General features: G+C 34.1%; 4 protein-coding genes and 1 pseudogene across 9 annotated transcripts; 2 read left to right on the top strand and 3 right to left on the bottom strand.

Moving 5' to 3' along the window:
* The first annotated feature begins 1130 nt into the window (after positions 1–1130).
* On the top strand, positions 1131–2619 carry LOC123220725 (expansin-A15-like). 2 transcript variants are annotated; one of them, XM_044643285.1, is made up of 4 exons: positions 1131–1213; positions 1339–1468; positions 1551–1863; positions 1940–2619. In XM_044643285.1, exons 2-4 carry the CDS (start codon positions 1342–1344, stop codon positions 2241–2243), a joined length of 744 nt encoding a protein of 247 aa, XP_044499220.1. In that variant the 5' UTR covers positions 1131–1213; positions 1339–1341; the 3' UTR covers positions 2244–2619. The 2 variants fall into 2 exon arrangements, with proteins under 2 accessions (XP_044499220.1, XP_044499221.1); XM_044643286.1 differs by having other exon boundaries at positions 1154–1184.
* A 2946-nt stretch (positions 2620–5565) lies between these two features.
* Positions 5566–7416, top strand: LOC123221969 (annotated as a pseudogene).
* A 307-nt stretch (positions 7417–7723) lies between these two features.
* On the bottom strand, positions 7724–10247 carry LOC123220294 (pyruvate kinase, cytosolic isozyme-like). The gene is made up of 3 exons (XM_044642406.1): positions 9872–10247; positions 8707–9168; positions 7724–8621 (listed from the first exon to the last, which is right to left on the bottom strand). Exons 1-3 carry the CDS (start codon positions 10124–10126, stop codon positions 7809–7811), a joined length of 1530 nt encoding a protein of 509 aa, XP_044498341.1. The 5' UTR covers positions 10127–10247; the 3' UTR covers positions 7724–7808.
* Positions 10248–12101: 1854 nt separating this feature from the next.
* LOC123220304 lies at positions 12102–15448 on the bottom strand. The gene is made up of 6 exons (XM_044642429.1): positions 15286–15448; positions 15103–15153; positions 14448–14499; positions 13896–13954; positions 12803–12848; positions 12102–12463 (listed from the first exon to the last, which is right to left on the bottom strand). The coding sequence occupies exons 1-6, from the start codon at positions 15358–15360 to the stop codon at positions 12333–12335; spliced, it is 414 nt and encodes a 137-aa protein (XP_044498364.1). The 5' UTR covers positions 15361–15448; the 3' UTR covers positions 12102–12332.
* Positions 15449–17067: 1619 nt separating this feature from the next.
* Positions 17068–20429, bottom strand: LOC123220275 (myb-related protein 2-like). 5 transcript variants are annotated; one of them, XM_044642385.1, is made up of 7 exons: positions 19564–20429; positions 19261–19494; positions 19088–19164; positions 18880–18937; positions 18660–18765; positions 18506–18572; positions 17068–18167 (listed from the first exon to the last, which is right to left on the bottom strand). In XM_044642385.1, exons 2-7 carry the CDS (start codon positions 19475–19477, stop codon positions 17397–17399), a joined length of 1296 nt encoding a protein of 431 aa, XP_044498320.1. In that variant the 5' UTR covers positions 19478–19494; positions 19564–20429; the 3' UTR covers positions 17068–17396. The 5 variants fall into 5 exon arrangements, with proteins under 5 accessions (XP_044498320.1, XP_044498323.1, XP_044498319.1 ...); XM_044642388.1 differs by having other exon boundaries at positions 18660–18747; positions 19564–20425; XM_044642384.1 differs by having other exon boundaries at positions 18506–18575; positions 19564–20424.
* Positions 20430–24266: the final 3837 nt, after the last annotated feature.

The raw sequence follows: 24266 nt of genomic DNA, 5'->3' as shown, positions 1-24266 counted from the left end.
CGTACCCGTCGCCATTCCCGTAGGGGATATCAATCCCTATCCCTGTTACGGGGATGAAAATGATTTTCTGTCCCCTCCCCGTAAAGAAAAATCCCCTCCCCGTACCCGCAAAAAAAATATATTATTTTTATCTTGTAAATACAATACAAATATATTAAATAACAAAATTAAGTAAAATTAAAATTAATCTACTATTTCAAATATCATAAATATAATATATTAACTCCTTTAATATGTACAACAAAAACCTAAATAAATTTGAAAAACATAAATAATTTAAAACTATAAAAATATATTAGTATTTTAAATAAATATATTCATATAAAGAGACGGGGATAGGGGCGGGGAGGGGATACATGTATCCCCATCCCTGGCCCGTCCTCGATTGTGAGAGTTTTTTTTATCCCCGTCTCCGTCCCCTTCCCCGTTTGGGTCGGGAAGGGTCGGGGCCCCTAAAGTCGGGCCCAAATTGTCATCCCTACAAGAAATTGAGTGCATTGTTCACTATGGAACCCTGCAGCTACATTTCTTCAAAATGGTAGAAAGTGACATCCCCTTTCACATTGGTGAATTGCATTGCCAATATTTAGACAAAAGAACATTTGATTCACATGCTTTACAGATATATTATATGTCAACACTACATCAGAATTTTATATGCAGACAATAGTGAAGTGCAGACACATATTTATCTTTATCTGTTTCATATTTCTGCTGTGTGTTTTCATTCATTACAGTTGAAATAAAGGTTTTGTTGTCATTAAAGTAATATTATCTGGAGTAAGTTGTTCTTTAACCTACTTTTATCTTATAAGAGATGACATTTTTTTCTTTTTTTGAACTTTTTCCAAGCTTATAAGCAAAGGTCATGAAAACATGTCTTCTCATTGATATAAGATTAAAGATTCAAATAAAAATTGGCGGGTTTTCTCTATTTGCATACTTTTTTTACACGTCACTTTTACTGTCAACAAATCATCTATTTGCAAATTCTCTGAATCTTTTATATTTATTATTTATTTATTTTTATATATTTCCTCTCTAACTTTGGCTACATCAGCACTCATCACTTCCTCAGTCATATCCCTCCACCTTCCTTCCCACACATGCATCTATAAATAAAGTTGCATGCCTCAACATCTTTCCTACCTTCTCTTTCTCGTTCGTGTTCTCCTTTATTCCAAGTTAGCATCTTTCTTAAACTTTGGTCATTGTAAGCACAAAAACCCATCATTTTTCTTCTGTATCTGCAGCTTTTTATATGAACTTTTCTATGTCAATCCATCTGAAAATACTTAACTTTTGTCGTTGATTCTGACTTTCTTTATACTTCTGCAGGAAATGGATTTATTTGGAATCTTTGTGGTCACCATTCTGTCCATGTCAAGCTCAATTCATGGCTATGCTAGTGGATGGTCTAATGCTCATGCTACTTTTTATGGTGGAGGGGATGCTTCTGGCACAATGGGTGAGAAACAGACCCAGCACAAATTGCTTTCTTTGAAATTTAGTCTATTCAGTAGTTTAAACGTTTTTTTTAAATGTTCCAGGAGGAGCTTGTGGGTATGGAAATCTTTACAGCCAAGGTTATGGCACCAACACAGCAGCATTAAGCACTACTCTTTTCAACAATGGACTAACCTGTGGAGCTTGTTTTGAGATCAAATGTGTAAATGACAACAGGTGGTGCCTGTCAGGTTCGATTGTAGTCACTGCAACAAACTTTTGTCCTCCAAACAGTGCCCTTCCAAGCAATGCTGGAGGTTGGTGTAATCCTCCTTTGTGCCATTTCGATCTTTCGCAGCCCATTTTCCAGCACATAGCTCACTACAAAGCTGGAATAGTCCCAGTTCAATACAGAAGGTAACCAAAACATTCTAACCAGTACCCATCTGGCCTATAAATTTTATCAAACATTAACCAATATTTTGAATTCCAGAGTTGCCTGCAGGAAGAGTGGTGGGATCAGGTTCACCATAAACGGCCACTCATACTTCAACCTTGTGCTTATAACAAATGTTGGTGGTGCTGGTGATGTTGTGGCAGCTGCCATCAAAGGGTCAAGAACTGGATGGCAACCAATGTCTCGCAATTGGGGCCAAAACTGGCAGAGCAATGCATACCTCAATGGCCAAGCCTTCTCTTTCAAGGTGACAACAAGTGATGGTCGCTGTGTCATCTCAAACAATGTGGCTCCTCCAAACTGGTCTTTTGGCCAAACCTTCAGCGGGAGACAGTTTTAATCATTCCTGAAAACTAACTAATATTGGATATATCAGTTCTATTTACTAATTACAGTTCTTAAATATATTGTAAAGTCTCTATGCAATGACAGTTATGTCACCACAGGACCTTCTAGTTCTAGAGATGGCCCTGAATGCTTTTTTATTTTTTTTTCTATTACATGTTACAAGTTAAATCATATATATCAATACCAACAAGGGTTGGTGCAGATGTGGTCTCTGCCAGACCAATCTCAGAATTAGAATTATTCCGATGATTCATGGAGGAAGATGAAGAGAGATTGTGTAATTGTAATAAGCTTTATGTTTGTGGCTTGAATTTGCTTTTATCATTGTATATTTTAATGGAACTAGTTTCACAGTGATTAATTGGCAATGCATGTGTACAGCAAGTTTCAGAAAAATTTTGATAAATTGTTAAGAATTTTGAGCCTGGTTCTATCATTGTCAAATATTTTTTTAACCCAGAAGAGGATTCACAGAACAGAGCCAGTCATTGAAACTCAAATAATTTGATGTTGCATGCACTATAAATCTAAAATTGGAGTGGTGGTTGTAAGAAATCAGATTGTGTTGCAAAGATGCTGAACACCCTTCAATCATTAGCCCTAAAAATAAAATAAAGGCGGGAATACTTCCAGGCCAATTGCTGCAGATTATGCTCCATAGGGAGAGCTAAGAAATGTGCTTCAAAATCATAATCCTGGAAGTTAATTTCTCCTTTCAGTTTCAGATCAATCAAATTCATTAAGCAGAGTAAATCATGATTAACAATTCATCTTTGTTATCATGTGCAAAGTACTTTCATGAAGTATCTTTTCTTTGACAGAGAAGGTAAGGAAATGAGTCATTGATCCTGATTTAATGACTGCAGTTCCCTTTTGACTTGAGAGATTGCCAACTAATTGTCTTTGCAATTATCTATTGCCAACAGTGTGCGCATTCCTGCTAGTTGTACATTTCTATAATTGTACAAATGCTGAAGATTAAAAATAACTGGATTTAGGGTTTTATCTTAATGAACTAATCTGAAACTCAAATAAGGTTTCCCTGCCAGAGAAAAAAACAAAAACTGAGATTTTTAATGTTTTTTTGACTTACGCAACTTTATAAACAAAAGGACCAGCTACTTTTTAATTTTTGCCTTCTGCCAAAACCGGTTATTCAAGTTGTTTCAGGGTTTCTCATTTGCGAGATTGCCTTTCTAAAAAACAAAGCATCTTATTCTGTTTATATGACGAAATTTTATGAACCGCTGATTTCAATGAGATTACAGTTTCTGTATATTTTAGGAATTGCTATCAGTCACACTACTGCAGATAGAAGTTGTCACAGGTAATCCAGAAATGAGAAAGCAGAAAACACAGTAATTTTGAAAAACAGAAAGCCATATAATCATCAGCAGATAAGTTTATGCATCAGAACATTCATTGGTTACATAAATCAAACCCCTCAAGGATAAGTTTTGAGAAGTACACACAAAATACAATGCATTTACGCAACAAATGAATAATACTTGAAAAACAATAGGTGATGTTACAAGCATCCATTTGCAAGACCAATAAATGAAGGATTCTGTAAGTCTTTTCTTCTCCCTGTGTATTTCTTCTCAGCAAATCTTACGGGCAAATGATTCATTGCATTTCAAGCTCCACAAGCAATCAACTTCACTCGAAAGTCTGCAGACTTAAAAGGGCAAGCTTTGGTAAAAGAAGCTGGAAACGCAATTCTTTTAACCCAGAAAACGCACAAAAAGTTCGCAACCTGCATCACTTAACACAAGTCCATTTTCTATCCATTTAGACATCATTTAAACACTATTACATAACATTATGAAGCTACACAACTTAATACTAAAGAAATTTTGACTCTTGTCAGATCTAAAAACCTAAGAAGCTATATTAAGTTTAGGTAGATCATGAGACTTTCAAGAAAACTGAATACTCGAATACATCAACCAATCTACGAAAGGCAGTCAAACCAAGCTAACAACAATTTAACAAAATTAAAACTTTTCAAAAATACTAATATCAACAAGAAAGAAATCAGTAACGAGTGTTAAATTTCGCAAAGGGCATCTATTAAATCAAATAAAATATATTTTTAAAATTTTTTGGGTGAAGCCCGCGAGGCCATCATAGCCAGAACAATCAATAGATTTCTGTAAGCTCTGACCGCGGGCAGTCTTCATTACAGGAACCCAGAAGACCAGACCCATCTCACATGCTGACCACGGGGACGGCGGAGCCGCCAACGAACCCTTGAGAAAGGGCGGGTGGCTCTCACACAATGCCCATGTTGCAGAAAGAAGGGAGCTTTTGAGATCTCTGCTCAGATAAGATCAAGTAACTGATTTTGATTAGGGTTTTCCAATAGTTTATAGGACCTTATTTCCATTTTGCCCCCCTTATATTCTCAAAATTACACACATGCATAAATCAGCCCGAATCGGGAGGTTATAATTTACAGGTCAAAGGACTAATTCCCACCCCAAGTTCATTGCATTCTCATTGGTTCCCTCAATTATTAAAAATCTAAATAGTTATTTATAGGTAGTTAAAATTTATTAGATTTATTAAGTTTTAAGGATAAAATCATAAAATTAACTAATAATATATTAAAAATAATAAAACATTAATCATTTCTTTCTAAGTTCATAAAACTAACAGTTTTCTATTAGGATTAAACTTTGAAATGTTATATTTTTCTTTTTAGGTTTGCTTCTTTTTCTCCCTCTCTATTTGTTCCCATTTCCAATGTTTTCTCCTCATCTAATGACGAAGCTGAGGAGAAGGCGTTAGGAATAGGAACAAAAAGAGAGAAAGAGAGACATCGACTATTAACAGTATTGGAAAAGAGAAGGAGAAATAGAAAGAAACTCTAAAGAATAAAATATAATATTTTAAAGTTTAATTTGATAGAAAATTGTTAGTTTGTTAAATTTAAGAGAGAAATAAATAGTGTTAACTTACTCTATTAATTTTAACTACTTACAGGTGGTTCTTTGGATTTTCAATACTTAATATCAATTTGGCAATATAATGAACTTCGGGTGGGAATATGTCGTTTGACCTAATTTATTTTATTTTGGTTTATGTGAGTCCAACCTGAGAAATATAAGATTATATTCTAAAATAAGAATTCTGTTATAATATAAGGGCACTGATGATTATGATCCAAGGATGAACTAGAATTCAGAGGTTGAGAAAGAACTCAAACAAGTAATGTTACCTGTAACATAGCAATGTCATCAAAGATAGTGTGTTTATTTATTTTCAACTGTTTTTAAAAAAAAAATTCTTATATTGTCCATGCTGCTAGTTTGAGGAACATCTGGATGAATCTGCAATATCTGATGAACAAATCAGAGGTGCTGAGTTTTCTTCACGGAAAAGAAACTCCTAACAGCCAAAAGAATCATATCAGACTCTTCAAGAAAAGCAAACAAAACCCTCTGCTTTCAACCAAATAAATTTTACTTAAAGAAACAGAGAGGACTCCATTTCTTTTGTCCCCTCTGCTTTCTTTCTCCAACTGCAACCAACTTATATCCTCTATCCAGAAGGTATAGTTAATCTTATTTACTTCTTGCTTTTCATCTATTTATTTATGAATCCACGAAACTGTCTCCTTTGTTCTGCACCTTGCATGTAATTGTGTATTTTTCATCATTGCATACTTAGAAATGCAGCTTTGAATCATGTGGTGTCATTTGTTTGCATGTTATTTTTCTTAAGGTGGAGAGGAAGATTCTGCATTTTGCATTGTCTTTTAGGTCAACTTGTACATAATTTTATTAACTTTTCTTGTACTGTCCTCCAAGGATTATTTTATTGTGCTTCCTTGCATATAAATAGAAGTGGATATAACATAAATGGAGATGTGCTAGGTAGGAAATTTTAGTTACAATCAAGTAAACTAAATTTTGATCAGGGTTCATTTGTGTTCAATTTGATAGTTAGGGTTCTTGAATAGACAAAATTAGAGATGGGGGATGCAACAGAGAGGGCATACTGGTGTTACATGTGCACTCAAATGGTGAATCCAAGAATGGACTCTGAGATAAGATGTCCACTTTGCGAGGGCGGTTTTGTGGAAGAAATGAGCAGCAGCATCAACAATGAAACGGATGTAGGAACAGACCCACTCTCTCTTTGTGGGCTCCAATCTTATTTCGTTTGATGGGTGGTTCTGATTCAGGTCATTCTCTTCCACGTATCACTGGAAATTCTTCACAAAACAAGGAGGCTGAACAACAGAGGGAGTTTGAGTCCTCTTTTAGGAGGCGAAGAAGAAGCAACTTGGTTTCATTCTTGCGTATGCTTCAAGATATCCGTTCTGGTATTGCTTCTCAATCAAATGATTCTGAAAATCATAGGGAGCGGAGTGGTAGTTTGATTTTGGTTAATCCTATGAATGAAGAGGCCTTCATTATTCAAGGTCACAATGCAGCCACATGTTTAGGTGACTATCTTATAGGACCTGCTCTGGATTTGTTGCTACAACATTTGCCGGAAAATGATCCTAATAGATATGGAACCCCGCCAACAGATAAAGAAGCGATTAAGGCATTGCCAACGGTTGCAGTGGATGAGAATTTGCAGTGTGCAGTGTGCAGTGTGCAGTGTGCTTGGAGGATTTTGATATTGGAAATGAAGCAAAGGAGATGCCATGTAAACATAAGTTCCATGGTGATTGTATTATTCCATGGCTAGAACTTCATAGTACTTGTCCAGTTTGCAGATTAAGCGAAGGAAACGGGACTCAAAATCGAGAATTGAGTACTGTAGGGAACAATGAGGCACAAGATATTATAAGGGTAGGCAGAGGAGAAGAGAAAGCAGGAAATGGGAGGAGGTATTGGATTCCGAGTCCATTCTATGGTTTGTTTTCTTTGTCAGAATATCAGAACGGTGGAATTTCTACTTCAGCACCATCATCAGCCCAACTGCCAGGAGCTGCTTCTCATAGAGATGAAAATTGAAGGCATTTTGAAGTAAATTACTATTGACTCTTTCAATTTCTTTGTATACTTTGTAGTTTTTACATAACTTTGTTTCCAAGAAACCCAGAAATAGTTTTCCTAGTTCAAGTTTCTTTTCTAAAAGAAATTTAGCTTTGTTCATGGAATCATTGCAATTAAACTGGATATCAGGATTTTCTGTATTATGCATATGAAGTCCTAGCTTGGTCTGAGTTAAAGAATAAGTGTTTGTTTGCTGCATTCGGAAGATTCAAAAACTAGATTCAAAAACTAGATGTTTAAGTAGGTGAATTATGCTCTCTAATGAAGTGATAAATGATATTACCTTTTGTTGGCATGGGAAAAGGGAGAATTTTTATTTTTGCTTGAACTATAATTTTTTCTCTTTTCAATTTCAATTCGGAATTGCCCTCTTTGCTTTATCAATCAGAGATAATATCAGACAAAACATGAGTTTTGTGAATGCACCAAGGCAAGATAGTTTCATGGACAAGACTGAATAAATGCCGCATCTTAAAAGTTCACAGAAATTAGAAGCACAAAATTTGTTATCATCAATGCAATTTCTCTTTCCAAAGATATCAGTTCACAGTCAAGATCTTTAACACGGAAGCATTGTCGACACGATGCAATGCCACAACCGAGTCTCCTTGCTTGCAAAGTCCCTTAGACTTTGCATGTTGAAGTGCAAACTCTATGGTTTCTTCTGTTGATTCAGAATCAGAAGCTCCTGCAGAACCTGAGCACAAAACAGGCACCAGACCCCAGAAAATAAGGCTATGCCTGGCTGGGAATTCATCGCTGCACGACCACAAAAGTGAATCTGTCCTTATCTCCGGCACCACCACAGATAAAATCGGCATCCTTGGCCTGTACTTCGAAACCAGCTTTGCTGTGGTTCCACCTCTAGTTAGGACCAAAATCAGAGCTGCGTTTATGCTGTTGGCTGTCTTCACTGCAGAAGAAGCTAAGCTCTCCAAAGTGCTCATAGGCATCGGTGCAGTGCCCATTATTCTCTTGAAAAGATCCCCATAATTGATAAAGTTCTCTGCTTCAATGCAAATTCTGGCCATGGTCTGAACAGCAATTTCAGGGTAGACTCCGGCAGCAGTTTCACCACTGAGCATTACACAATCAGTACCATCAAGAACTGCATTGGCAACATCAGTTGCTTCAGCTCGAGTAGGCCTTGGAGATTTTATCATTGACTCCAGCATCTGAGTAGCAGTTACAACAGGTTTTCCTTGTATATTGGCCTTAAGAATCATCACTTTCTGAGCGAGAAATATCTTTTCAATCGGAATTTCCATTCCCAGGTCACCCCGAGCCACCATAAATGCATCCGAGTTTGCGAGAATTTCTTCAAAATTCGCAACCCCCTCTTGATTTTCAACCTACCATGACAACAACAAACATGTCAACAGATTGAGAAAATGAATCCTGTTTAACTAATGATCATTTAAAAAAAATAATTTTAACCTTTGACATAAGAAGAATACACTTTGCATGCTCTCCTAAGAGCTTTCTGACCTCCAGAAGATCAGAACCTTTGCGAACGAAAGATAACGCAATCATGTCAATCTTATTCGGAACACCCCACTGCAGAATATCTTCTTTGTCCTTCTCAGTTAAGGTTGGGAGATCAACAACCACCCCAGGAAGATTAACATTCTTCCTCTCTCCAAGTACCGCAGAGTTTTCACACCGACATCGCACCAAACCAAGTTCCTTATCACAAGTCAATACTGTCAGTGAAATTGTGCCATCAGAGCACAAGATAACACTTCCTGGCTTCAAATCTTCAGCCAACTTTTTGTAGCTCATACAGATCATATTTTCATCACCCTTTAAGCTGTAGTCAGTGGATACAGTTATCTCTTGACCCTGAATGAGTTTTATTGGTTTCCCATCCTTCAAAAATCCAGTTCGAATCTCAGGACCCTGTAATGTTAACAAGTTTGGAAAAAGATTGTTGGTCAAATCTAAAATCTTGAAAACAAAATCCATTATTTTAATACAAAATTAGATGAATCAGTTATATAGTATGGGAATAATCAATGTACAAAACGTTGAAGCATCTCTTAGCACTATTTTATTCTTTAGTAAAGCCAAAAGCATGACATGTATTCCTTTCTTTGGCTTTTTCAATCACCACTAATTTCTCTAGAAAGTAATTCAAGTTTACGCCAGGAATTATTCTTTTCTTTCTATAAAGCAGCTTGTGACAGAATATTAGAGGCCCATAACTCATTCAGACTAATCATATTCTGAGATGCTTTTTATTCATTAATCAAATATTTACAGTAAGAACTAAAATTTTGACACTGGCACATATCAAACTTTCTTATCTATCTCTGCAGTCAATTTACTGTGGCTATTGATTAAAAAAAAAAAACTGTAACTTAATCTTGTTTGAGAATTAAATATAACCTTTTTTTTCCTCAAATCCCATCCAGGAGGAACCAAAAATTAAAAAAGCAACCATTTTCATATATAACACAATTATGAACAGTCAGTTGCAAAACACAGAGAAATCAAGCAAATCAGCAAGGTAAAACGACATGAACAAAGAAAAGCAGAAAAACCCTGATAGAATATTTTATCAAACAGAAAGAAAACAAGTTTTGATTATAGAAGAACATGCCTTAGTATCCAGCATGACGGCGCAGAGGATAGCAGTGTTGTTCATGGCAGTCCGGAGATTATCCAAAGTTTCTTGATGGTATGCGTGATTTCCATGTGAAAAATTGAAGCGTGCAACGTTCATGCCAGCCCTCAAAAGTTTCTCAATCATCTCGACGGACCTAGAAGCTGGTCCCAACGTGCACACAATCTTCGTCTTCGGCCTCTTGCCCTCACTGGCCTCCTCCACAGCTCCTCCTCCCACCACCCTCTTCATTATCACTAGACAAATTTAAGCCTTTTGAAATAAATGAGTTGTTTGATTTCAAGGGTTTATGGTTCTGAGAGGTGAATGAGTTTTATATAGCAACAGCTGAGTTGCATCCTGAATGGACTTGGAAACCAGACATGAATAGGAGAACGAAAAAATTCTTCTTTTTTGGTTACTTGTGTTGGAAGCAACAGATTGTAAAGTGATACTTCCACTTGGTTGGATGGCGGCAAAGGCAAAGGGGGTTTCCCATAATTAAAAATCTTTTGGAATTTTATTGTTCTCGTAAATTAAAATTCTAAATTTCAATATACGAATAAAATAATTTAATAAAATGTCATTCTGAAAAACAATTTGGATAGCTCTCAAGGGATTCAATTCCCTCCAACCATATTTCAAAAGTCTGATCACTGAATCCAAAATTTTATTTGTTTGGTGTAGGTAACTTATTCTTAAAAAAACAGTTTAATTCAAATAAGAATTTTCATTTATAAATAAAACAATTTTAGATAATTCCTTTTATTTTTAAAAAACATGGGTTAATATAGTATTGATGTATTAAATTATGATGTCCACAGCTTTTCTAAACTGGGATTATAATGATATTGCCCAACAAGTAATATTAACATTGAAAAGAATATATTCAAACATTTAAAGCTTCTACATGACCATAGATATATGTCCACTCTTTTGCGTTAAAATAATGATAGGGGCATCTTATTATAAAGCATATAAAAGGGATAATCCCCAAATATAACCATTCCTTTCATCTCCCTTTTTGGTTGAAGAATATTTATATCTTCTTATAGCTTAAATTATTTTTTAATCACTGGCGTTGCTGCATATTTTAAACCAAGCACATCATAATAATAATAATAATAATTATATTATTATTATTATTATTATCCATTTTCTGCATTATAGCGGAGACTTGCTCTTGAGGATTCAATACCTCTTGAAGAACATCTTTTTTTGGAATATATGACAAAGTACAATTTTGAGATTTCAAATGGATCAAGATCTCTTCTAATGTTATCTACCTGTTGTTTCATCTGTTAAAACAAAACAAAAGAGATACTTTGTCAAATGAAGAACCTAATTCACAAACTTCTTTGGCTTGAATTTAGGGTGCGTTTGGTTGGCGGTAAGATAGATTACCTTGATAATCTATCTTTTATTCCCTTGTTTAGTTTGTCAGTAATAAAAGATTACAGTAATCTTCTATTACCAATGCTGACGTGGTAGGTAATATAGGTGGTAATCTGATTACCACCTTTACCTTAGGTATTTAAAGATTACTGGGGTAATCTTGAGTTTATTATAGAAAAATTATTATTTATTAATTTTTTGAGATAAAAATAAATTTATTTTTAATTAATATGACAACTAACATAAAAAATATTTAAAAATAATTATATTCAAGGGCATTTAAATAAAATAATTTACTAGTAATCTTTTATTACCTTTAACCGAACACAATAATTATTTATACCTATCAAATTTTATCAAACATAGTAATCATTTATACCCAGTAATCTTCTAAGTAATCTATCTTCAAGGTAATCTTTCTATTTTAGTAATCAAACATTACCCAAACCAAACGCCCCCTTAGAGTCTCCAACCCTCTAAAACTCTAACGAGAATAAGGTTTCTCAATAAAAATGAAAATAGAAAAGGGAGAGAGAATTCTTGTCATTTCTGTGATGGAGACAAGTCGGAGATAAAGATTGAAATCCTTTATGGGGATGAGGACAGTGAATAGAGTATTCGGTCTCTCACCCCTTCCCGTTGTCATCCCTACTTCAAATTAATGAAGTTATTTAGCTGTCGTTTCATCTGTTAAACCTGAAAATCAACAAAACAAAAGACATACTTTGTCAAATGTTGATAAGAACCCAATTCACAAGCTTCTAGCATCATCAAGTAGTTAACAAACTTGCAATGTGGCCTATGAAAAAATCTTTGCCACCTATTGAAGGAATTTGTAAGAATTTTTGTTTCTTCCTCTTCATTTTATTCAATCATAATCTCATATTTGCTCTAGTTTATTTTTTCTTAAATCTCATAAAGAATATCTGAATACAAATAGAAAAGATGCCATCTCTAACACTGCTTGACTATAAGCGCTTCCAATATTATTGCACCACATACAGTGGGCATGTACACGGGCTTTAATGACCCTCGAACGCATGTAGATGTAACAAAATTTTCATTACAAGGTAGATGAAGTCCTGGATTTGTGCATCTTATCGTCCTTTGAAGGCGGATGAGGCAGTGTTTGTGATGCAACTGCTGCATGGTAAGAAGATGATGCAAGTTGGGCTAAAGCTGGAACAGCACCACCTGCAGATTTCCAAGTTTTGTTAAGGCATTTCCGAGAGAACTTGGGTGTTTTTAAGACATTTTCTTGAAAATTGCCGAAGTACAAAAAGGATGATCGGTAGTCTCAATTGCCAAACACTTGAGTAATTTGTATCATTAGTTAGCTACAAGCATTAGTTAAAAATGACCAAAACTAGTAATTATTATGCTATTACAAAATTGTGTATTACACGTTACATGTACTTTCTGGTATTTAAAACAAAACTTAAGTATTGAGGAGGAATATTAATACAGGAGGATATAAATCAAGAACATAAAAGTTGTGACGCAAATGAAAAAGAAGTAAAGAGTAATCCTGACCTGCCAGACCAGCACAAGCTGAAGAGAATACCATCACAGGGGGTGCCTACATGTCCAAAATGGAATGACCAGTGAGTTAACAATCTGTTTTATAGCAGGGAGCATAGAAAACTACAAAAAGAATGTTCAAAATCTTCTGAAATTTTAAAACATGGGGATACAAATTGGAAGCACAAACAGAATAAAGGCCAAGTAAAACTCAACAACATAATCCATTTAGTACATACAACTTTATAAGAAGAGCTAACCATAGTTGCAAAAACAAGAAATTAAATTCCAACACATAGAGAAACTTCTCCTATTTCTACCCTTTATTAGGAGGGCCAGACATAGTTGCAAAAACTGAGGTGCATAGGCAGCTCTATTCACAGCATATAATAGCCACGTCATTCAAACATTGTGCAAACCTTTTAATGTATACATTCCGAGGAAATGATGAGTACAATAGTTTTCAAATTAATATGTTTTCTTGAAAAAACAAGATAATCATTCATGCATTTACATGACGCAAGAATAAAGGTTCGATGATATAGTTTGTCAAACTCTGAAGCAAGAAAAAATATCACATTCTGTCTGAGGATGCACATCTATGATTATAGATTAAAAAATCTAGTAATTTGGATCTATCTAGTTAAGAGTCACCTAAGAGTCTGAGTGTGTAACCAAAGAGATTGAAGGTGTTTTTGAAGAACTCAGATGCATATGTACTTTCTAAAACCTTCAAGGATGCCAAGTGTAATTAGACCTCGCAAATAATATAAGCAAGAATACATTAAGCCCAAAGCATTTATCGATTAGATTCAGTTGTTTCTCACGAATATAAAATACCATGAGCAAGAAAGCAAGTCAGTTTTCAAAAGCAAGGAAAAAACAATAGAAAAGAGAAAGCAGCAATGAAACCTAGTTACTAGATAGTTGCAGTACTATCCTGCAAGACTATTAAAGACAATTCATAGCAAATTTAAGACTCCCATACACACCTCTAACTCATGTATGCTGTAAAGATAAGACCCAAAATAGTAAAAGACCATATGTAAAAGAACCAGGAGGAATGCATGAATATAATCATATAGTAATACACCGAGTCACTTACACCAACAAGGAAATGCAACCACATGGGTCCCTTCACCCATTTCCGCACAACTGGCATCACTGCATCATTAGAAATAAACAACATAAGTCTCAAATTTTGAATCAATCTCGATAATGCAATCAACATATAAGAAAATGTTTGAATTCTAAGGAGACTGATAAAATCAAGAAAAAAAGAAACTAAACTAGAAACCACGAAACTGAAGTAGAAAAAGTACAAAAAAAAAAAAAGAATAATTCCAAACCCGAGATTTGCAACATATGAAGATTTTTTAATGGTACAAAACAATAAACCATGGGGGAAGACATTGCATGTAAAGTATGATAGTCACTGTCACCAACTGAAATATTGGGCTTCACAGCATTGATGGTTAAAAGTTTCTAGTAACAAAACAAAACTAGGATTTAGCTGAGATTTTCCTTAAAGCTGTGATTGTCATTTTAGATATAAGAAAATAATACTAATCTGTAGAAGCATCAATATACCAAAATATCGGATATGAAAGCTTCTTTGAAGAAAGAAAAATAGGGGGAGTGAAACCGAACACATTACCATGGTTGAATCCATAGAATGCACTGGTTGTACCACCAACAGCAGACCCAATCTAAGTTATTTCACAGCAAAAGTGAAAGAAAATTAGATCAAACGCTACAACTAAGAAGCAAAATAACTAAAGCCTACATGATGAAAAGCAAATGGTATCGTTAAACAATGCCATAAGATTAGAATCATATCAATTCAGAAATCTCCTTAGAGAATAAACAGATAACGGGGTCTATGGTTATATTAATTACGATGCCAAAACTCTAATCTCATAGCACCAGATACAGCATCAATCTTGCATCCAAGCACAAGCAATCCTAGAAATATTTTTTCATTAAAGAACACATGCTAAAAATTCAAAATATATACAACCACATACCAAATTCATAAAAATAACCACATCTCCAATTCCACAGCACCACTTCAAATAAATTTTTAAAAGCAAATCCCGAATTTTAAAAATTCAAGAAACACAAAGTAAGATACAGATTCAACCATATGTTATTTAACAAAAATAAAAAAGGGAAAAAATAGTATTTTAAAATAAGAATCAAGCTCCAGAACCCTAATCAAATAAAACCACAAGCATTAACACGACAGAATTATAAACTACAAAGTCGAAACTAAAGCTCAAGATGTAAACTCGTAAAAAAGAAACAATTACCATAGAAAAGCTATCCCTTATAAACGGAGCGACAGTCCACTCAGTTGTTTCCTGCAAAAAATAAAAACCTTTCAAATATTTGAAGAAAAAATAAATCAAAACAAAACCAAACAAAATCATAATAATTTTAAAAAACAAAAAAGAGTTAACAAAACATGAGCGTATGAGTGAATGGATTTATACAGTCTGCATGGAGAGTGGGCCTGCACAGTGAGGGCAGCGAATTTTAGACGGATCGGGGGTGGAATCAGCCGCCATTTTTTTTTTTTTTTGTGTGGTCTGTTTGTCAGTGATTGTCTTTTTGTTATTTGTCAGCTAAAACCCTCCGCTAGACCCTGCAGCCAGAGCGTCTGGAACCGTTTAAGTAGTGGCCAATTTATTAAATCCGCCCCAAATTTTCCTTAATCATGAATCCTCCCAAGAAGCATCAGCTCAAACACATTATAATAATAGGCCAACAACTGTGGTGGATTCAAGCAAATTTGGGTCATACTTCAATCCTTATTTAGCTCGAATGAACTAACTTCAAGTTAAAGCAATTTTAGTTTTTTTCTTTTTAGAGGTTATTTTTAATAGATTTTTTCTCCAATATTATTATTTATTAGTCCAAATTAACTATTTTGAATTTGAGTTAAACTTAAATTGTTTTTTATTTAAACTCAATTTGATACGAATCTATCCCAAAGTCAGGATTCGAATTTTGCATATGTACCATTTTTGTTTACCTTGGAATAGACCTTATTAGTTAATGGTAATAAGGCAAACACTTGCAATTTAATGTATGTGAGTTATTCGGTGAGGTTTCCATTGAAAGATTTTCTAAATATGGACAAACATTAATTATGTTTTAATTTGGTAAAACCTGAATAAATATATAATCCAATAAAATTTGACGTCGTTTTGATGGTGTCATAAAAACGAGCCGAACTCGAGTCGAGCCGAATTCGGCTCGAGTCGAGCTCGAGCCAAACTAGTCCCAATAGCCGAGCTCGGCTCGGCTCGAATCCAGCCCTACCCAATACACTTCGTATTCATATAATTAAACTGAGTTATAAAAATACAAATATAGATTATTAAATTTATTGGGTTTATAATAGGAGGCCTAGTAAATATTATAAAAAAAGTAAGTTCCCTTTCGAAACTAACCTTAGTCCTAAAATATCATCATTTTGTGCATTTTGGAAAGGAAGACCGATTTCTCTTTTGATCGACATTCGCTCAAATTAAAAAGTCATTCTACATCAATTATGGATAAGTAAGAAACTAAATTTTATTAAGGAGAAACTAAATGGAAAATTTTAGAAGTTAACTAAGATTCAATCAAATGATTAAACAACTGACATTCTTACTGAAACAGTCTCAAGGTTTTGGACAAGTTGGAAACTAGTGACATCTGTGCAGGGGAGTGTAGAGATTGTGATTGATTTTGTAAGATTTCTTCCCATTACAGTGTGATGGATTAGGGAAATTATCAATTGTAATTGATTGAATTTTAGAAATCCACTTCCCATAAATTAATATTACAATAAAACTATGTGTATTCACTTTGAGTACACAAAGATATACATATTTGATTTGTATCATTATGTGATTGAATTATTTCAAATTAAAGATAAAACAACACTCAATCAAATAATAATACACATAAATGTATATCTATTTGTGTATTCAAAGTGAATATATATGATATTGCTACGTTTAATATAGGTTTTTGTATATCTTAGGTAAGAGTTTAGTTTATGATGTTTGGTTGGAGAAAATTGAAGGAAAATGAGGGAAAATAGCTAAACCACATCCCTGTTTAGAAAGAAACTTCTAGTATCACTCCAGTCTTATTTTTATGAATATTTAATGAGGAACAATAATCTTCATTCTTTAGTCAGTTGTCATTCAGGAATATTGAAGTATTTAATCCAGACATGTTCTAATCTGTAATGTTGAGCTGCAAATTCTATGACGCATATGTTGATGCAATGAAATAATGTGTATTTAATTTTTACTTGGATCAAGCAGAATGCTTCTGATCTATGAATTCTAACAGAGATTTATAAGAAAATACATAGAGATGGAGATTTCTATGTCAACTAGAGTTGTAGATCACTTACAACTACCATTGTTGCTGCAACTTATTTAGTTAAGGATTGAATTGATTGCTTCTTTCTGGCCAACCCACCTGACCTCATGGAAAGAGCAGTCAGTTTTCAAACCAATTTTCCTTCTATCTTGATGGAAATGGAGAGTTAAAGACCCCTGAAATAGTGTCATTTACTCCCTTCCATTTGCAGAAAACCTTCTCAGCTCCAGCTGAAACCATTCAAGTCCAATTGTTTACAGCTTGAAGCAGGATCATTGTCATGATCTCTGGTATTTAAGTCCAGTTTTGTTGAAAAGCATGACAGAGATCTATACCCTTGTAAATTTTTGTCATTCTCTAGTTTTATTGATTCTGCTCTCTTGTTAGCTTGGTCTAGGAAGTTGCCACCTTCATTCCTTGCCTTAAGTCTCCCTTCAGAGAAGTTGCTGCTGCTGCAATTGTTCGCCTTTTCTCCCTGCACTCCAACACTAATTGATAAATCACCCGGGCTTCTTTCTGAAGAAAAGAGTCTCCTTTCTGTGTCCTTCCCTATTGAAGCAAGAAACTTGTTCTCTTTTGGCTCTTCACACCACTTGAGTTCAGCTAGCTGTAGCATAGGCTCTTCCACCATCTCTTTCCTCTCTAACCTTGTGTTACCATGATAAGGCCTTAATCCTATCCCACCATTGTGTATTTCTTGTTCCTTTTGAGACCCTTCACAGGAGGTTAGGCAGCTGTCCATTGAACAATCAGTGGGTTGGTTTGTCTGTGTCTGCTGAGAGCAGAAACCCTGAAGCTCCTTCAGGTCTGAAAATGTAGAATTCAGGCATTGAGTGGATACTTTTGACACAAGTTCCGAGAGTTGAACTTTGGCAGCTTCGAGTCCTGCTGTACCCAAATTCTGTCTTCCGAGGGTCTCCTGCGCTTTCTCCAACACTGCCTGTAAATATTTCCCTTGAGCCTCAATACGAAGCTGCAAATGTCTTTGTACCTGGTTTAGTCCAAAACAAGAATTAGAATTCTCCTAAATCCTTTCAATAACTTCAGAATTGTATTTACTGGACATGTTTTTGTCCATGAAACCGTTCGGATTGCCTATTCCATAGCAATGTAATGAACCTCTATTTATGTAAACCTGGCAACAATATAATTGAAATTCTGAGTGCATAAATTCAATGCTTCATTGGGATCATTTCAGCTTTGCCTCTGAAATATATTTTCTGTTTTTGAAGCATAGAGGCAGCTTTTTCTTAGCAAATTCATGGAAATGACTAATGAGACTGATGAAAAAATCTGCTTTAATTTCGAAAGATTCTGAAACTAATATACCTCAAGTTGCTCATGTAGTCTTCTCTGCACTTCAATTTGCATCTGTATCGTTTCGCTTATATGTAAGCTTCTGGATTTAAAGATCTCATCGTTAGTATAGCGAAATAACAATAATAAGTAAAATTAACCTGGAAAAAGTGATGGGTTCTCTTACTTATTTGATTGGGGTCCTATGCTTAAATTGTTGATTTGAGTTCCATTTGTTTCAGAAACTCTTTCCCCAGCCACCCCAGCAACTGTGCCTACATCAACACCTGGTACTAATTAAGCTTTATTATTCAAGTATATTCTTAGTAAAAGACATATACATTGCAATTCTCATCATTATGGTCAATTTGAGAGCATTTATGTAAAATTATAGACATTTTTCTTACCAATTTTATTGTTTCCGTTAGTCGTTTGCCCATGGAGATTCTTACTGAGCCTGTACTTCTGCAGACCAACAAGTGGAAGAGGAATCGGTATATTAAAGTGACAAATTAAACAGAATACAACCCATGCCCCCAAGAAACCCTTAAAACATGATTCAAATGTGAAGGCTGAAATTTTGATTAACATTTATACGTTAAATTGATAATTTACCTGCAAATGACTCTTTAGGTGGTATAAGGTAAGTCCTGGAATCCCCATAAGTTTCATAACAGTTTTTGGAGTAGCCTCTGAAATTTTAAAGACAGAATGTTGAATTAGCTGAATTGAATTAGTGTACTTGCCTTTGCATTGAGAGTTGCTAAATGTTTCAAGTAAATACTCACTGTCTGCTCCACCGAGCTGATTGACAGCTTCTATGAACCTTTCATGAAGATCGGTTGTCCATTTCAGTCTCGGCTTGGCATCAGTTGACAGGACAAGTCCTGAATCTCCTCCAGGGCCACTCCCACCTTGCAGGAACAAGTGTCTTTCAGGCAGAATCGACATTCTTGAAGAAGAGTGGATGCTCTTTCCTTGATGTTGGTGGTGATGGTACATCATCTGTCTTTCAATAAACCCTGTAAAAGTGTTAGCTTCCCCTGGAAGGCACCATAAATCTCTAAACTCAACACCAGTTGTTTCTTTACCTGGAAGAGCTATTTCTCCTGATGTCCAATCTGTTGCTCCCTGGAATGTGAAACTTGAGTGTGCTAATTTCTTGAACTGGGTATTACTGATCTTCGAGCTCTCTCTGGGAATTCTTGCAGGTGAAAAGTAGAATGAGGATGGATTTATAGACAAATGAAAGGGTGGGGGAAGGCATTAAGGGCATAGAATCTTGAACAAAAATGACAGAAAAATTGATCCAATCCAATCCAATATTCACAGCGACTTGGAAAGAGATATTGTCCTTCAACCTTCGTCTACTTTGCGAAAAGTGGGACCAGCCCTGGAACTCCACTTTCCATTCTGAGACAGAAGAAATTTAACCCAACTGAATAATCAAACAGTGCTCTACAACTTTGTGAAACACCTCAGCTTCATCAGGTACCAGAAGAATTGATCCACCAAAGTGAGTTATCCTGTAAGCATTCGTATTCCCCTTTCTAGCAAAGGCAAGAATCTTATTCCCAGGATTTTATAGAGGAATTTTCTGACTTGGATCAGGGGAACCCACTATCTATCTTGTCTCAAAGACCTTCAAATTATCACCCTTTCTGATCATACCTTCAAGGAAAATCTTGGAACTCTTTCACCTTATTATTGGAGTAATCACCTTTCAGTTGTCAATGTATATATTTATAAATGGTTTTCTCCTCTGAAGGGTGTCGATAGAGACGCCAAAGAACGTTTACAGCTCGTTATATATGGAGAATGTAGAGGAAGATTCTTTTGACGGGGAGCACCTGCAAATTTCGGAATCAGATACATTCAATAGAATACAAAACAAGAAGAAAAAAAAAATAAAGTTGGAATTAAAATGGTGCAAATGCAAAGATGCTCTTTCTTGGAGATTGTTTGGAGGCAAGGAATGGAATAAGGAATTCATTCTGTTTTGTCTCCTTCAGTAAGTTTGGTACTTATTCAGCCCACACAGTATAAATAAAAAAATTTGTATAAGGTTGAGGGACCCAAATCTTTTCATTCTTCAATTGGCATAAGACAGCCGGCCCTTCCATGGGAATCCTAAGCAGCTGGGACCTCTTCAAAAGAAGAAAAACAAATAAAAGAAAGAAAGAGAGAAAGATTGTACTTTTTAACATACTTGCATTTGCTGAAAACAAAGTCCTCATGAGTCTTGAGAGATGACTACTCGCCCTTGACTACACATTCATTCATGCCTTTCATTGGCTTCTGTAGATTCTATTTTATCTATGCATATTATTAATTTGCCCTATGCCGGCTCTTTGGCTTAGTTGATTATATACGTTTTCTCTATCTTTATGCTCTTGGTTTTCGGAATCATCTCTTTGTTACACTGCAGGAAATATATAGTAGTAGTCTAGGAAGCCAAGAAACGCCCCATGGGGTTGCAAGTATATGTTTTTGAAATGTTTCCGTTTCCAAAATGTCTCAAAACTAGTACAAAACATTTCAAAGTGTTTAAAAAATATAAAAAAATTTGAAACACATTTCTTTTCCTTATTTTTTAATTATTAAAGATTGATTTCATGTTTCATTTTCTTACACAATTTTAAACTCTAACTATGATTTTGTCTTCTCTTCTTTTCGGCGTGTTAAAATTCATCTCCTGTTTATCTCCAACTTTTTCGATTTTTGGCGAATGTTTGAAAAATCTACTTCATCAGGTTTGATATACACTATTTATTTGTTTGTTGTTTGATAAACCAAATTGATTGAATGCACACCTTATTATAACTAAAATGTTATTGTATTTTACTACTTTTTAAAAGAAATACAGGTTTTTATATAAAATATGATATTTAAAAGAAATATGTTTTCCCACGTTTCCATTATCTATATTTTTCAAGAAAATACGTTTTAATATTTCCGTTTCCGCGTTTTCGTTTCTCTGCTATGTAGGTAATGTATAAGCTACCCAAGTGTCGAATTCAAATACATTATGTTTATGCCGTTCAACAGCATTAAGGGTTTGGTTGAAGTGATAATTAGGAATTCGATCTCCTATATATAAAAACCTATTTGAAAAATGCAAAGAATAATATCTATAAGATCAACAGCTAATGCAGAATAAATTCTTAGTATATATCTATTTTATTTTATACCAAGGAAATAAACCAAATCTATCATCCAAACACATTAACTCTACGCGACCTAAAAAAATAAATTAAAATTCATTGACGGATAGAATGAGGACATAATATTTGATATGCCGATACGCATTATAAATGAGTGCTGGCTGCATAGAACAAGTGTTTAATTCATGGTTACAAAGAAATTATAAGATTTCATTTGCAGATTTTGTAAACTAATGTCTTCTTCATCTCAGTTGGCCTTTTTGGAAGATCAGTTGATTTTGATTGGTGCAGTTTGGGAGGAATCTGTCAAAGCCTTTGAGTAAAGCATAAAAGCAGAAAATTCCTACATATATAGTTTGATATATACTGGCATGTGGGTTGGAATAAATTGCAGAAGATGAGTTCCTTTCAACTTACAACTTTACTTTCTAATTTCATCAAAGTTTTCCACTGTCATCACCTCTACTCAGTCTCCATGGATCTTCAGCTATGGATATTATGAACTTGGTGATTACTGAAAGCATGTATACTTAGAAATATGCTAATTATAATTTGGTATGCTTTCCAACTAGTTACTAAAAGGGCATTTGGTTCAGTGTAATCAAATATTGCTCTAGTAATTCATTTTTTATTATCGACATTATCTTAGTTTGTTCGATAATAAAAACTTTTAATAATCTTCTGTCATTAATGGTTATATAACAGTTAATACATGAGATAATATGATTATTATCTCATCTTATGTATTAAGATATTAGTAAGGTAATATTGATTTTGTTATAATTTTATCTTATTAATTTTTAAGACAAAATTCCTTTATTATATAACAAGTTTTATGAAAAATATTTTAGAATAATTATACCTAATAATCTTTAGTACATGTAAATAAAATAATATTTTAATATTACTTTATTATATCCAACCGAATATTATAATTATTTATACTTATCAATTTTATCAAATATAATAATAAATTATGCATAACTTTTTTTAAGTAATCTATTTTTTGTTAATATTTTATTTTTTTATAATAAAATATTATTCAAACTAAATGCATCTAAAAAGTTATCCGAAAACTTCAAAAATAATATTTAATATTAATTATGGCATGCTAAATGGTGATCTTGCATATATATATATATATATGATTAAACAAGACTCCTCCGTCAAAAAGTTGTTATTTGGAGAGATTTAATTAAAAATTATATGAATGTTATAAGTGTTTAAATATGTTCAACTATAAATAGAACAAACATTTTCATTTCGTGTCTCCATAAGGACTTAAAATAAAATGCAAAATGATTTCCAATAATGGTACATAAAAAGTTCAAATAAATAACTTTATGTGATGGTGCCAAAATACCTAGTTTTGCATGTGTGTATGCACAGGCGCGTGTCTTACAGGGGAAGGGATCGGAATAGTTAGCTTTTTATTCAATTCTATGTTATCTAACCAATATTACCTTCCTCCTTTCACTGTGGATCTTATTCTCTCAATTTTAGGGTTGAGGGCAAGAATTTTTGTTCTTCCTTGTACTTACATTTCCTTTCACGGATTCCATATTTAATGTGATTATATATGAAAAGAGAAGCATATCAGCTTAAGGACTAGTCAATCATAAGTGAAAACACGTGTAAAACTATGATTCGATGGTATTAATTGAGAATAAGAAGTGAGAAATGACCACAGAATGAGATTCCTTGTGGAAAACAGTTGAGTTTAGGAGAGGAATATGATTTGAAGCTGCATAGAAAAAAGCTAAAAAGGGTTCCATGGAAATGGAATTGGAATGAAGAATCTTAACTCAAAGTAAAGCCAATGAGTCTTATTCTCAAGTCAAGTTATATTCTTCTCTACTCAAGACCACAAAAAATGGATTCCTCTTTATCCTTTTTTTTTTTTTTTGGTCCCTTTTAGCTAATTAGATGCCTTCAAATATTCAAGATAATTATAATTAGTGCTGTGTGCCCATAGTTGAGCCACCTTTTATAGAAAAATAATGCCATGTTTAGAGATTGCTTTGGTTTTGTGTGAATTATATCCTCTCATATATGTTATTATGCTTTCACCACTCAAGAACAGGAACTAGTGATGCTTCGACAAATGGTGGTTTATGTATAAACTATCTCTTTCTCATAGTTTGGGGAACTTCCATAGATTGTAACACTTGTTTGATTCCAAAAACCTTTGATGATTCCATTGTATCTACTGTCAAAACATTCTCCATCTTCAATAAGGTGAAGGTTTTAAGAAATAATAAAATTATACGTATACACTTCTGAGTACATAATTGAAAATATTGATGATGTGTCATCATGTGATTAAACGATTTTGAATTAAGAATAAGGTAACATTCAATCACATCAATCACGTGATAACATATCATGTGCATACTCATTTGTATATTTAAAAGTGGGTACGCAAAATATTACTCTTTAAGAAAATATAAAACTATGTTCACTATCATAGTTATCAGTTTTTTACGATACATGATACGTATATTAAAATATGATATAATAAAAGTGAAAAATGATGCATATCCTAAGGTGTATTGAATTAGTATAATATAGTGAATATATCGTGCGATACAATACTCATCCTACGATACGATATATATTACCAATATAGA

Source organism: Mangifera indica, chromosome 7 (genome assembly GCF_011075055.1).
Source record: "Mangifera indica cultivar Alphonso chromosome 7, CATAS_Mindica_2.1, whole genome shotgun sequence".
Lineage (NCBI taxonomy): Eukaryota > Viridiplantae > Streptophyta > Magnoliopsida > Sapindales > Anacardiaceae > Mangifera > Mangifera indica.
This window is presented reverse-complemented; position numbering and strand designations above follow the sequence as displayed.